Source organism: Tamandua tetradactyla, chromosome 15, assembly GCF_023851605.1.
Source record: "Tamandua tetradactyla isolate mTamTet1 chromosome 15, mTamTet1.pri, whole genome shotgun sequence".
Classification (NCBI taxonomy): domain Eukaryota; kingdom Metazoa; phylum Chordata; class Mammalia; order Pilosa; family Myrmecophagidae; genus Tamandua; species Tamandua tetradactyla.
The window spans coordinates 48,640,528-48,656,666 of record NC_135341.1 but is presented as its reverse complement, the minus strand read 5'-3'; the positions used below and the strand labels follow the sequence as shown (position 1 = coordinate 48,656,666).

At 36.9% G+C, this 16,139-nt stretch overlaps 1 protein-coding gene across 1 annotated transcript in view; it reads right to left on the bottom strand.

Annotated features, from left to right (window-relative positions):
- SCN10A (sodium voltage-gated channel alpha subunit 10) overlaps positions 1–16,139 on the bottom strand; it is a 133,572-nt gene that overhangs the window by 28,659 nt on the left and 88,774 nt on the right. The window contains 1 exon segment of the mRNA XM_077128630.1: positions 12,590–13,774. Within this exon segment, the coding sequence (XP_076984745.1) occupies positions 12,590–13,774 (1,185 nt within the window).

Sequence of the window (16,139 nt, the reverse complement as noted above, 5' to 3'; positions counted from 1 at the left end):
TCATGATATTTTTAGCTATTCAGCTAAATAAATTTGATTATTGGTTTTTCTATTTCTGCAAAGTAAGTTCTTGGGATTTTAGTTGATGTTGCATTGAATCTGTAAATCAATTTGGGTGGGATTGGCATCTTAACTAAATTTGGTCTTCCAGTCTATGAACATGGTATGTCTTTCCATTTATTTGGTCTTCCATGATTTCTTTTAGCACTTTCTCATAGTTTTCTGTGCATAGGTCTTTTGCATCTTTAGTTAAATTTATTCTTAAATATTTGATTCTTTGGTTGCCATTGTAAATGGAATTTTTTTTTCTTGATTTCCTCCTGATTGCTCATCATTTGTGTATAGAAACACTACTGATTTTTGGGCTAATGTTGTACCCTCCACTTTGCTGTACTCATTTATTAGCTGTAATAGCTTTGCTGTAGATTTTTCAGGATTTCTGACATACAGTATCATGTCATCTGCAAACAGTGAGAGTTTTACTTCTTCCTTTCCAATTTGGACTCCATTTATTTCTTTTTCTTGTCTAATTGCTGTGGCTAGAACTTCAAGCACAGTGTTGATTAGTAATGGTGACAGTGGGCATCCTTGTCTTGTCCCTGATCTTAGAGGTAAAAGCTTTCAGTTTTTCCTCATTGAAGATCATTTTAGCTGTGATTTTTCATATATTCACTTTATCATGTTGAGGAATTTCCCTTCTATTCCTATCCTTTGAAGTATTTTCATCAAGAAAGGATGTTAAATTTTGTCAAATGACTTTTCTGCATCAGTTGAGATGATTGTGTGGTTTTTCTACTTTGACTTATCCATATGGTGTATTACATTAATTGATTTTCTTACATTGAACCAGCTTTGCATATCTGGAATAAATCTCATTTGGTCATGGTGAATAATTCTTTTAATGTGCGGCTGGATTCAATTTACAAGTATCTTGTTGAGGATTTTTGCTTTTATATTCATTAAAGAGATTAGTCTGTAATTTTATTTTCTTGTAATATCTTTGTCTGGCATTGGTAATAGGGTGATGCTGGCTTCATAGAATAAGTTAGGTAGCTTTCTCTCCTCTTCAATTTTTTTGAAGCACTTGAGCAGGATTGGTACTAATTATTTCTTGAAAGCTTGGTAAAATTCACATGTGAAGCCATCTGGTCCTGGACTTTTTTTGGGGGGGGAATCTCTTTACTTGTGATTGTTTTGTTGAGCTTGTCTATTTCTTCTTGAGTCAATGTTGGTTGTTCATGCCTTTCTAGGAAGTTGTGCATTTCATCTATGTTGTCTAGTTTGTTAGCATATAGTTGTGCAAAGTATCCTCTCATTACCCTCTTTATTTCTGTAGGATCAGTGGTTATGTCCCCTTTTCCATTTCTGATTTTATTTATTTGCATTCCCTCTCTCTCTTTTTTTGTTGTCCTAGCTAAGAGTCCATCGATTTTATTGATTTTATTAACTGACTTCTGGGTTTTTTTAAAATTTTCTCATATGTTTTCACGTTCTCAATTTTATTTCTGTGCTGATCTTCATAATTTCTTTCCTTTTGTTTGCTTTGGAGTTAATCTGTAGTTCTTTCTCTAGTTCTTCCAAGTGAGTAGTTAATTCCTTGATTTTTGCTCTTTCTTCTTTTTTAAATATAGGAATTTAAGGCAATAAACTTTCCTCTTAGCATGGCTTTGCTGCATCCCATAAATTTTGATATATTATAATTTTATTTTCATTTGCCTCAAGATATTTGCTGATTTCTCTAGTAATTTCTTTTTTTACTCACTGGTTGTTTAAGAGTGTGTTGTTTAGCCTCCACATATCTGTGAATTTTCCAGCCCTCTGCCTGTTACTGATTTCCAACTTCATTCCATTATGATTAAGAAAATGTTAGGTATGATTTCAATCTCTTAAAATTTATTGAGACTTGTTTTATGACCCACCATGTGGTTTGTTCTGGAGAAGGATCCATGAGCACTTGAGAAAAATGTGTATACTGCTGCTGTGAGGTGTAAATATTCTATAAATGTCCGTTAAGTCTAGTTCATTTATTGTATTATTCAAAATCTGTTTCCTTATTGTTCCTCTGTCTAGATGTTCTATCCATTGATGAGAGTGTGGAACTGGCATCTCCAACTATTATAGTAGAGGTGTTTACTTCCCCCTTCAGTGTTGTCAGTGTTTGTCTCATGTATTTTGCAGTACTCTGTCTTGATGCATAAATATTTATGATTGTATGTCTTCTTGTTGAGTTGTTCCTTTTTAAATACATAGTTTTCTTCTCTGTATCTTTTAACTGCCTTATGTTTGAAATCTAATTAGTCAGATATTAGTATAGGTACCCTTGCTTTTTTCTGGTTGTAGTCTGAATAAAATATCTTTTTCCAACCTTTTTTCACTTTCAACCTATATTTGTCCTTGGGTCTAAAGTGAGTCTCCTATAGACAACATATAGATGGGTCCTGTTTTTAAATCCATTCTGCCAGTCTATGTCTTTTGAAAGGGGAGTTTAATCCATTAATATTTAATGTTATAATTGTAAAGGCAGTACTTTCTTCTACCATTTTGTCTTTTGGATTTTATATGTTATATCTATTTTTCCTTCTTTTTGCCTTTACTGATAGACTTCATTTCTACACTCTTCTCCAGACCTCTCTCTCCTGTCTTTTTCTATCTGTATGTAGTGCTCCCTTTAGTATTTCTTGTAGAGCCTGTCTCTTAGTCACAAATTCTCTCAATGATTGTTTATCTGAAAATATTTTAATCTCCCTTTCATTTTTTTTTTTTTTGCATGGGCAGGCACTGGGAATCAAACCCAGGTCTCTGGCACAGTAGGCGAGAACTCTGCCATTGAACCACTGTTGCCCTCCCTCCCCCCCATTTTTGAAGGACAGTTTTTCTGAGTGTAGAATTATTGGTTGGCAAGGTTTCTCTTTCAGAATCTTAAATATATCATACCACTGCTTTCTTGCCTCCATGGTTTCTGCTGAGAAACCCACATATAGTCTTATTGAACTTCCCTTGTATGTGATGGATTGCTTTTCTCTTGCTGCTTTCAAAATTTTCTCTTTGTCTTTGACATTTGACAATCTGATTAGTAAATGTCTTGGAATATGTCTATTTGGATCTATTCTGTTTGAGGTATGCTGCACTTCTTGAATCTGTAATTTTATGTTTTTCATAAGAGATGGGAAATTTTCAGTGATAATTTTCTCCATTAGTCTTTCTCTTCCTTTTTCCTTCTCTTCTCCTTATGGGACACCCACAACTGGTATATTCATGTGCTCCATGTTGTCATTCAATTCTCTGAGACTCTGCTCATATTTTCCATTCTTTTCCCTGTATTCTCTTTTGTATGTTGGATTTCAGATGGCAAGTCCTCTAGTTTATTAATCTTTTTTTCTGCCTCTTCAAATCTATTGCTGGTTTCCATTTTTTCATCTCTTCTGTTGTGCCTTTCATTCTCTTAAGTTCTGCAATTTGTTTTTTCAAATTTTTGAGTTCTTTATATTCACCCAATGTCTTCTTTATATCCTTCCTCAACTCACTGACTTGATTTTTGATGAGGTTTTTCATGTCTGTTTAACATTCTGAATCAGTTGCTTCAACTCCTGTATGTCATTTGAAGTTTTGGGTTCCTTTGACTGAGCCATGTCTTTGATTTTCCTAGTATAACTCATTATTTTTTTTTGCTGGCATCTAGGCATTTGATTTCCTTTATTAGCTTATTCTGGAAGTTATTTTCACCCTTTTGCCTAGGGTTTTCTTACTGGATGGCTTTGTTCTCTATCTGTTCTTTGACATTCCATTCAACTTATTCTAAACTTCTAGCATAGATTCTATTTAGTTAATCAGAATTTTTCAGCTTTTGCTTTTCTATTTCTTGCCCTGCCTATATGGAGCTATTTTTTTTTGAGGAGAGTCTCTTCAGATATTATAGACCTCAGTCAGATTTTCCCAGACCAGACAGGCCCAGGTCTGAGGAGAGGAGATTAGCCAGAATGAATTTTCCCTGAGGGTGAGACCCAGCAGGTGTCAGACTTTCCTATAAAGCTTCTAGACTCTGTGCTTTTCCTATCCTACTCAGCATGTGATGCCTGTCTGCCCCTGGCTTTCCATCAGAGTAAAGTGATGTGCTGCCTTTAAGTTCAGCAGACCCTCCCTGCCAGGGACATGGTTGAGCCAGGTGCAGTAGAAGGTGGGATTTGATTGCTTCTGTTTTCCAGCTCCTGGGGCCTGAATTCTTTGAAGGAGAGATTCCACTTGAACTGAGCCCCCCCACCCCTTTTCATGGGGAAGATGCTCCCTTTAAGTATTCACACCCAAGTCTCCTGCATGAAAAGTGAGCATTCTACCACTTAACCACCCATGCACCCTTCACTGTGCTTTTAATTAGCATTTCTCTGATTATTAATTAGGTTGCACACCTTTCTATATGTTTACTGTTTTTTTTCCCTTTCATTTGTGAAGTGCCTTTTCAAGTCTCTTGCCTTTCTCTATAGTGTTGTCTGTTTTGTATTGATTTGTAGGAGTTAACATTTTCTCTGAATATTAGATCTTTGTTGGATATAAGTATTTTAAATATCTTCTTCCACTCTATGGCTTGCCTTTCCACTGTTTTAATTTTGTTTTTAAATGAATGGTTGCTCTAAATGTTAATGTAATCAAATTTGTCAATCTTTATTCTGTGTAGATATTTTTCTCTATTATGTAGATCATGTAGATATTTTTCTCGATTATCTTTTAAAAGCTTTATAGGTTTATCTTCCACATTTAGGTCCTTTCGGAATTGATTTGGGGGTATGATTTTGGGTAAGGGTCCAATTTCAGTTTTTTCTTACGAAAACACAATTTTACCAACACAATTTGTAAGAAGATCAGCTTATCCTTATTGCTAGGCTATGCCATCTTTGTCATATATCAAATATCCACATATGCTTGTGTCTGTTTCTGGACTCTTTATTTTATCCATTGCTCTGATGTCTATTCCTGTGCCAATACCACAGTTTCTTAATCATTGTGGCTTTGTGAGCCAGCATTTGGTAGAGCAAGAAACCTGTATCTTTACTTCAAGAGTGTGTTGGCTATTCTTGGCTCGTTGCATTTGTGTATAAAAACCATTTGAAATTTTAAGGGGATTGCATTAAATTTATAAATCAATTTGAGGAGAAGTGACATTGTTCTAGTTTGCTAGCTGCTGGAATGCAGTATACCAGAAACAGAATGGTTTTTAAATAGTGGAATTTAATCAGTTGCTAGTTTACAGTTCCAAGGCTGAGAAAGTGTCCAAATTAAAAGAAGTTTATAGATATGTCCAACCAAAGGCATCCATGGAAAGATACCTTGGTTCAAGAAGGTTGATGAAGTTCAGGGTTTCTCTCTCAAGTGAGAAGGCACATGGCGAACACAGTCATGGTTTCTCTCTCAGCTGGAAGGGCACATGGCGAGCATGGCATCATCTGCTAGCTTCCTCTCCTGTCTTCCTGTTTCATGAAGCTCCCTGGGAGGCGTTTTCCTTCTTCATCTCCAAAGTGCTGGCTGATGGACTCTCTGCTTCATGGTCCTGCAGCATTCTCTGCTCTCCCTGAATTTCCTTTCTCCAAAATGTTTCCTCTTTTATAGGACTCCAGAAACTTATCAAGATCCACCCAAATGGGTGGAGACAAGTCATCACCTAATCCAGTTTAACAACCACTCTTGATTTAATCACAATTCCAGGGAGATGATCTGATTACAATTTCAAGCATACGGTATTGAATAGGGATTATTCAGCCTTTACGAAATGGGATTTAGATTAAAACATGGCTTTTCTAGGGGACATACATCCTTTCAAACCAGCGCAGACATCTTTATAATATTGACTCTTCTAATCTATAAACTTAGTATATCTCTCCATTAATTTACATCTTCTATAATTTCTCCCAATGTTTTATATTTTTTCCAGTAAAGATATTTCAGTGTTCTATTTCTTTCTAGATACTTGATACTAAAAAAAAAGAAAAAAAGAGAAACCAATAACTATTTAATATGGCCTCTTTAAAAATTTTTTTCTGTTTGTTGATGGTATATAGCTACAAATACAATAACATACTTATTTTGTACCTTGCTAAATGCTCTTGCTAATTATAATGGATTATATAAATTCTTTTGGATTTTTATATATATTATCATATAACCTACGAATCATGATTATTTATCTCTCTCCAGCTTACTTACTTGTCTATTTGACTGAAGTCCAAAGGTCCCATTAGACTTTCCTCTTTGTGTTATACAGTTCTATGGGTTTTGACAAATGTGAAATTTCATTTATGCACTATTGCAGCATAAGACAGAATAGTTTCATCACCCTAAAAATGCCCTGTGTTCCACATATTCATCCTGCCCCTTTACCTCCTGAATGGCAATCACTAATCTTTTTACTGTCTCTATTGTTTTGCCTTTTCTAGAATGTTATATTTGGAATCATACAGTATGTAGCTGTTTCAGACTGTCTTCTTTCAGTTGATATGTATTTAAGGTTCCTCCATGTCTTCTGTGGCTTGATAACTCATTTCCTTTTATCACTGAATAATATTTCATCATTTGGATGTTTTTCAGTTTGCTTATCCATTCACCTATCTTGGTAGCTTCTGGTTTTTGCTAATTATAAATAAAGCTGCTATAAAGATTTGTGTGCTGGTTTTTGCGTGGTCAAAGTTTTCAGCTCATTAGGGTAAATACCTAGGAGTGTGACTTTGAAACATATGGTAAGACTATGCTTAGCTTTGTAAGAAACTGCCAAATGGTTATCCATGGTGCCTGCATCATTTGCCTTTACACAAGCAGTGAATGAGAATTCTTGTTGCTCCACACCCTTGCCATCTTTTGATGTCATTTTTGATGACAGTTTGTCTTTTTTTTTTTGGATTTTAGCTATTTTAATAGACACGCAGTGGTATCACATTGTTTTAATTTGCAATTCCCTAATGACATATGATATTGAGTATTTTTTCATATGCTTATTGCCTAGGTTTATATCTTCTTTGGTGAGGTGTCTGTTCAGATTGTTTGCCCATCTTTTAATTGGACACATCCTTCAGCAGATACGTGTTTTGAAAATAGTTTCATCCAGTCTCTGGTTTGTCTTTTCATTCTCTTAATAATGTCTTTTGCAGAGTGGTTTTTAATTTTAATGAAGTCAAACTTATCAACTTTTTTTCATGGGCCATTATTTTGCTGTTGTATTTAAAAACTCATAGCCAAGTCCAAGGTCACCTAGATTTTCTCCTATGTTATCATCTAGAAGTTTTATAGTTTTAAAGTTTTACATTTAGATCTATGATCCATTTTGAAATAATTTTTGTGACAGGTGTAAGTTCTGTGCCTATTTTCATTTTTTCCATATGGATGTCTGAACTGTTTTATCTCCTTTATTCCAATCTTTATGTATTTGTATATTAATTTATTATTATTGCCTTACTTTAGAGGCTAGACCTTTAGTACAATGCTGAATAGCAATAATTATTATTACAACAAGTCTTTTTCCCAATATTAAAGGGAAAGCTTTTAATATTTCACCATTACATATGACTTTGGCTTTAGGTTTTTTATTGTAGTCACACTTTATCAGATTGAGAAAGTTTCCTTCTGTGTTTAGTCTGCTGAGACTTTTAAAATCATGGACAGATTTTGAATTCTTTCAAATGCTTTTTGTTGGAATGATCATGTAATATATTTCCTTCATTATTGAGGTGAATATTGATCATTTTGTTTTTTTTTTGCTTGATCAGGCACCGGGAATCAAACCCGGGTCTCTGGCATGGCAGGCGAGAACTCTGCCTGCTGAGCCATCGTGGCCCGCCCTGTTGATTAATTTTTGAACGATAAATCCACCTTTTATTCCTGGAATAACCTATATTTGTTGTAATGTATTGATCATTACTAATAAGGCTGTGTTTTGTATACTAATAGTTTGTTTAGGATTATTGCATCTATGTTCATCAATGATATTGGCCTATAATTTATATTTCTCAAATTGTTCTTTTCTATTTTCTGGATGTGTTTATATGAGACTGTAATTATTGCATGGTTGATGGAACTTGCCAGTAAAAACTTCTAAGCCTTTCTCTTTGCAGAAAGTTTTTTTTTACTATTCATTCATTTTCCTTAATGATTCAGTTTTGAAAATTTATGTATTTTTTCAGCAAATTTTCCATTTTATCTTCATTTTCAAATGTATCAGTACAAACAAATGTATCATCTGTATATAATGCCTGTAGCATCTATAATGATAGCCTCTTTATAACTTCTTGTATTGGTTATTTATTTATTTTTGTAATTTTTTATTCTAAAATATTTACAACTCGATATTTCCCATTTTAACACCTTTCAAGTGCACAATTGATTACATTCACAATGTTGTGTTACCATCACCACCATTCACTTATCAATTTTTTTTCATTACCTAAAACAGAAACTCTGCGTCCAGTAAACAACAGCTCTCCATTCCATCCCCAGCCCCAGCCCTTAGCCCTGTTAACCTGTAACCTGCTTTCTGTCTCTGTGAGTTTGCTTATTTTAGGTATTTCATATAAGTGAAATCACAGAGTATTTGTCCTTTTGTGTCTGCCTTATTTCACTCAACATGCTGTCTTCAAGGTGTATCCATGTCACAGCTTGTTTCAGAACTTCATTCCTTTTTAGGGCTGAATGATATTCCATCATATGTATGACTACATTTTGCTTATCCATTAATCTGCTGATGAACACTTGGGTTGCTTCTACTTTTTGGCTTTTGTGAATTGGACATTGATGTACAGATATATTTGAGTTCCTACTCTCAATTATTTTGGGTATAGACATAGAAGTGGGATTGCTGGATTATATGGTAATTCTATTTTCAACTTTTTGAGGAACTACTTACATTGGTTATTTTTGCTTTCTTATTTTATTGGTAATCAATTTTGCCAGAGGTTTGTGAATTTTAATTTTTAATTAAAAAAAATTTTTTTATGGGCAGGCACTGGGAATCAAACCCGGGTCTCCAGCATGGCAGGCGAGAAATCTGCCTGCTGAGCCACCATGGCCCACCCAAATTGTAATATTGTTTTCTGAAGAAAACATAATTTTTGGTTTTGTTGATTTTATTTTTATCCTCCTTTTTTTTTTGCTTGCATCTTTATTTTATTCTGTTTGAGTTTATTTGTTATTCTTTTCTGAGTTCATGAACTGGATGCTTAGCTTATTAATTTTCAGCCTTTATTCTTTTGTAATGTGTGTGTATGTTTGTGTGTGTGTGTGTGTGTAGCTAAGTCTATACTTCCCTATTAGTATTGTTTTAGCAACAACCTATACAAATTCTCCTGTATGGTCGTTTGATTATCATTTGGTTCATTTTTAATTTCTATAATGATTACTTTGAGAAATTACTTAGAAATGTTTTTCTTAACTTTCTAAACATATAGTGATTGTGCTTCCTTTCATTTGATTCTTACCTAAATTGTATTATGATCTGAAAATACTTTATATGCTGTAAGCTCCATGAAAGCTTTTTGAATCTTGTTCTATGGCCATGTATATGGACTATTTTTGCATATGTACCATAAGCACTTGAGAAGAACATGGATTTTTGCAGCTGTTTGATTAATATTTATATGATATATCTTTTTATATAATTTAATTTCACCCTTTTGATAATCTTAGGTTTTAGGCATGCCTTTATGTAAATATAATTTATTTGAAATTATTTTATCCAGCCTGACAATCTTTGTCTATCTTCTGGATCATTTTGTACATTTAATATAATTACAGACATATTATGTTTACATATGTGTCTCTTCTACTTGTCTCTTTTGTTCTGTATTTCTCATTTCTCTCCTTTCTTATCTTAACTTTTTGATTGGATAATTATTTCTTAGCATATTTTCCCCTCTTCTGTTTCTGTTCTGTTTGTGGCAATCCTAGAAATTAACCCATGCATTCTTAACTTACCAAGATCTAATGATAATAACAAATTTTGCTTTCCTCCTGGATAATAATAAAGTGTTAGAATGAAACCCTTGAATTGTTTTTATAAAAACAAACAAAGCAAAAAAACAGGTGTAGTTCCATGCCAACGCTTTAGCTTATTTCAACTTAAGGCCGAGGATCTGTCTTGTTCATTTGCATCACCAGCACTTAGGGAAGTGACCTCATATTTGTCTCAAGGCAAACTATATAGCACGCTAAGGCTCTGCCTACATCTACCTATTGGTAGATTTTTCTGAATGTTTTTGGCCCATGTCTGTATGTTATGCAGTTTAATGATATGAAAAATCAAGACATTGTTTATGGTAAAAGCATGTTTTAAAGGCCTTGCAGTTTCCACATATTCACAGAGTCAACACTGTTCTTATCTCTCTTCATGCCTGGATACCCTCACATATTCTGGATCAGAGAAATTCCAGTGCTATATCCTATTGGTGAAGTTGAGAAGGTAGCTTGGCTTCTCCATCAGCCCTGAAACTTTCAGGTTTGCCTCTCCAGGTGTCTGCTTCCTACCGGGTAATTTGACCACTGGGTGACATTTGGAAATGGATCTAGTGAAGTTTTCAAGGGTTAATCTTACTTTTGCATTGGATACATTTTTGAAAACTCTGTGAAATATATAATGCAAGGTGTGTACATTGCATCCCTTTTTTTCCCAGTTTTTCTCATTATAACTTGAAAAATACATCTGTGGGGCAAGTGATGTAATAAGAATATCTTCAAGAATATTATCATCTACTAAATAAAACAAGCTTAATGACTGGGTACATTTAATTCTTCCACATAATATAAAAGTAAACCATTCCCCAAGCTCTCTGTCCACCCAGATGTCTAATAAACACTTGAGGTGCCATCTTACCAGATGACATTTTCATTGACTGCATGGTATTTAGATTTTCAAGGAGCTGTACAGTCAATATCTGGGGTCCCTGGTTCAGAGGCATTGGGGAGGAAGAGCCTTTTGGTGGACGCATCTTTTAGATATAAACAAGGTATCCAGAGAATAGCTGATATGTTCTGAAACAGCCTGTACTTTCATCTACCCCTTCATCATTTTAGTAACCTACATCTGTGGGTGCTGGAAAACCCCAACAAGCATCTTGAAATCTCCTTCAGCCTCTGATAGGCCAACAGTGACACAGATGCAAGAGAAAGACCCCAGAAAAATTTTATCCATGAGGAATGCAAGATGGTTCAGCTTCTAGACTTTGCAATTGTGTAAATGGTAAATCTTATGAAATGGTTGAATATATACCCAACAAATTGATCGAATCCTTGTTTGTGTCAGAATGCCCCAAGTATTAATAGAAAATCATGGCTGTCATTAAGATTCTTATGTCCTATGTGTTAGTCATACTAACTTCTCGTTTACCTTCATCTCAAGATCTGCCATGTACTTTTGGTCTGTAATACTCTCCTTTGATCACTCTCACCCTATTTACTGGACAACTCCAATTCATATTTTGAAGCTTAACTTCCATTTTATTTCCTGTGCTTAGAGCAGTGCCTAGCACATAACAGATGTTTAATGCCATGGTAGGATGAATTAAAGAAACTATTGACAATCACTTCTAACTCCTGGATCATCTTTCTCAAAATGAACCTTTTCTTTTGTTTTCATTATTTAATGAGTTCTAGCCCAAGGGAAATGTAGAAACTTTCCTATTTAAAATCTGACTATGAGGTATGAAACAGGCTCTGGAAAGTATCTGAAAGCTGCCTCTTTATCTACACAGCAGCATGGAATGGCCAATGTGACCTGAGAAGAGGGAGTGTTTTTTCTATCTAAATGGGGCAGGGTACCACATAAGATACAAGGGCTATATAGAGCATCCATTCTGTCCTCTTCCACCAATTTTACAAGAGGGGAAACTGAGATTTTGGGGGAAAGAGTTTGGACCAATATCGGCCAGGAATCTATGGAGGAGTTAGGATTAGAAGCTGTCTCTCCAGCTTCCAAGATGGTGCTCCCACCTGTCAGTATCACGTAATTACAAAATAAAAAGAGGTTTTAAGATATAACATTTGTCTTGGAATACCTTTAAAAATATTAACTTTAATGGATATCTCAAAAGCTTTTCATGACATAGACCGTGAGTGTTTCCATGGGCAGGAGTTGTTGTCTAGCAGCTCTCAACATGCAGTCATGCAAAATCCTAAATAACATTGCCAATCTCCCTGGAGTGTTATACAGAGGAACACCTTGGCCTTTCAGTAACATCCTTGCCATATATCTTGGATGTACTAGTCCTGAGAAGTTTGTTTGGATAAATGTAAGCTTTGGTAACAATCAAAAATAAAGGACAGGGACATTTTTTTTTCTGGAAAGTAAGGGAAACTACCATCTGATATTGAAATTCAAAAGTAAAGTCACAGTGGAGATGTTCTTGGCTTCTGACTCCTGGTGGTATAGAGAGGCTTTTCCAAATGTGGGCACCAACTGCTGTTCCCTGTCTAGTTTTGATTCTGTGACCAGTGGCATGCATTGGTGAAGTGATAGCTGGATGCCATCTATAGTGGGAAATAGTTATCACAGATTAGAAGGACACACCAGAACAGTCCATGCTGGAGTGTTCTTACTTGGGTTTTGGAACAGGCTCTTCCTTACCAGTGGCTTCGTCTTCATTCTGCAGTGAGCTTGATGTGCTCAGGTGGGCTCTATCACTAAGGCCTCTAGTGACACTGTCATAGGATGGTGGAAAAGATGTGGCAGATGCAGTTTCAGATTTGTCTGGGAGAAGACAATTTTCATTTTCCATGAATGTAACAAAGCCTTCATCTTGGGGTGGCTCAGCCTCCTCTTCAGCCATAGGCATACCCTGGGGGTTGGTGACTGACATGGAGCGGTGCAGCACATAGCTCCGATAAGCTTTTTGAATGACAGTGGCTGAAATGTCTTCTTGCTTCCATCGCAGGGTGGTTGCTATTGGTTCATAGGATGCTTTTGAAAGATTAGTTGCCATAAACTTCTCCTCTATATTTGTCTTCAGAGAATCCAGTTCACCAGATTCTCCCAGCACATTCTTGGTGAATGCAAAAAGGATGTCTAAACAGTGGATTTTATCTCCAGGGACCAAGGGCAGGTCCATCTGGATTAATATATTCCGATTAGGTTTTGGTATTCTCAGCGGCCCAGAGAGGGTGTCTGCAAAATCTGAAAGGGCAGAAAAGGTAATAAACTGAGTGGCCTCTGGGTCGAACTTCTCCCAGGTCTCATAGAACATGTCAATGTCGTCCTCACTCAGGGGCTCAGTGCTCTCCTCAGTGGCCACATTAAAGTTCTCCAGAATTACTGCAATGTACATATTGACCACAATGAGAAAGGAGATGATAATGTAGGTGGTGAAGAAGAGGATGCCCACGGCTGGGCTCCCGCAGTTCCCCTGGGAATTACTACTGTTGTACAGATTGGGGTCACAGTAGGGGGGACCTGTGTTGAGGATGGGGCTGAGAAGGCCATCCCAGCCAGCCGATGTGGTGATCTGGAAAAGGCACAGCATGCTGTTGGCAAAGGTCTTGAAGTTGAACATGTCATCAATGCCAGCCTCCTCCTTTACATGGGGGAAGCTGGACATGCCGAAGATGGAGTAGATGAACATGACGAGGAAGAGCAGCAGGCCGATGTTGAACAGGGCAGGCAGGGACATCATGAGGGCAAAGAGCAGTGTGCGGATCCCCTTGGCTGCTCGAATCAGCCTCAGGATGCGGCCGATCCGGGCCAGGCGGATGACTCGGAAGAGCGTCGGAGAGAAGAACGATTCAAGTGACTTAATGATTGCAGAAAACACCAAGCCTTTGGGGGGGGGGGGGAGGGAAATGATCTAATCAGTACTTCCAACCACGAGTCCTGATGAAGCTGGCTGTGATCATACACCTTCATCTCTGTTTGCTATGACCCTCCATTTGTGCACCCTGCTCAAGAACTCTGGGTCCTCTGAACCTGGCACAAAGTAGGGGTTTAGTAAACATTCACTGCATACATCCTTTCTCCCTCAAGTAAGTCTTAAATTTCTTACCATGGAATGTCCTCTTCTTAGTCAATGATCAAAATCCTATCTTCTGCAGCCAAGTTCAGCTAGAAGTGGTTGCCTCATGTTTCACATATTTTACAACAGTCCTTTGTCCATTTCCATCTATGACATAGACCTTGCTCTTCCCTGTGGATGTAGCCTTTTCCTCCACTTTGGTCCTGCGTTATATGAAGGCCAGGACCCCCCTATAATTCATGTCCCTGTCTCCTGCTGTGAAGATTGACTAAGTTCCTGGCACATGGACCCATGGATAATTGCATGGAGCCTGGTATTAATTATAAGGGGGCCTGAGGAGTTGGGCAACTTGCTGACAGAGTGGCTTTGAATGGCCAGCTGTCTGCATAATGGCTTTTATTTGTTTTTTCATTTCCAGCTGTGTTTGAACACTATGTTAGGGCCTGAAGATGGGATTATTTAGGGTCAGTTATAGTCCCCTTCCCCAGTGATGAACTAGGTTAGAAAGATGAAGAATGCATACATCTCCCTGTATGAGCTTAACTTGAAGATTTTTGAAGGTTGGTCTTGGGGGCCTGAGAAAGCCTATTGGGACCACCAAAGAATGAAGTAAACCTTTTGGATATTAAAGAATCCAAAACCTGTCTGGACAAATGGTGAGGGGAAACAGTAGCAAGCTCTCTTGACAGGGTCCCCTTGATCATCTTCCCTTATCTGTCCTTGTCATGTGATTATGACACATAATATTAGTGGACAGTATTATGTTCAAAGGGGGAAAGAATTCGGAGAAAAATAATTATAATTTTTTTTGTATAAAATCTTTGTGAAAGCCCCTCTTTTAAAGTCCAGTTTGGGACATTCTTCCACAGTGTGGAATACATTATGTGTCTATATAATCTAATGTAATCTGCCATCCACCTGGACTATATCTTTAATTAAATTGCCCTAAAATCCTATTTCAGGGGAGAATGAATCCTCATACTTGTAACATAGATATTTGATACATGTTCTGATGTTGGAAAGGAGGGAGAGAGAAAGGGAGGATGGAAGGATGGACAGGGGGGCTCCTTGAACAAGCTGTTTTCCAGCTGTCTCTATGAGTGACTTATAACCAGCAGATGGTACGGCTGTATAGTTCATAGGAATTGGTAGTTAAGGTGTCCCATCAAAGAATTAAGAGCTTTGGGCCTATTTTTATTTCTGTATTATGGATATGGAGAGTCACATAAGCAAGCTCCCTTCTCTAATATAAAATCAAAATGACCTTTAGATTCTCTCACTTTGAAAGGCAAAAAATCCAGCAGAAACAACAAAACAAAACAAAAACAAATTAAAAATTCCCCTAACAAATAAGCAAAACCCAAGTCTGTGTTTTAGCACCAGGGTGGGAAACTTGATTAAATGCTGTCAAGTTGTCTTTAGATGCGCTTAGCTGTTGATGGTAAATCAATGGAAAATTAAATCTACAGCTATAACCAGAAATGAAAAGCAAACAGATTAGGATATAACAGGTCAGGATGTATTTATAGTGCAAAGCAAAGCTGATGGACTGGGATTTGGCCTTTATAAGGCCAAACTTTTCAGCTAAACCACAAGAGGTCCAGGGGCAATTTCTGGGTTGTCCATGGGAAACAGCTAGTTCATTTGAAGAACATAGCCTGGTCTAAACTCAGCCCTACCCCTTGTAAACTGTTGCCATAGGAAGCTTTCCCAGTCTCCCTGAGGTTTAGTTTAAAATGTTTAAAATGAGGGTAATAATACCTTCTTCACAGGGCTGCTGTGAGGATTTATGGAGCCCAGCCCAATGCTCAGAACTTGGTAAGTACTCAGTGATGGGGGCGCCATTCCTCTCTTTGGCCTCTGACACTTAATTTTCTCTGAACACCATTGGCCCCAAAGTACTGTACCTGTCACTCAACAACACCCTGATGACTGGGCCTAGTAGGTTTGATCTCATGACATTGATCCTTTAACTTTTCTACTTCCCATATTCTGTAAGGAGATAGTTACATGGAGATCTAACTCTAGACCTTCACCTTAAGGATGGTTTGAACCATTTCCTCCTAGTCTTACCCTCCCTGCACTGGCAACCTATTTCCTTTATCAGAAAGCCTTTAATGACTTACTTCATATCACAGTACCCACTCCCCTACTTTAAAGACCACAAGCTTA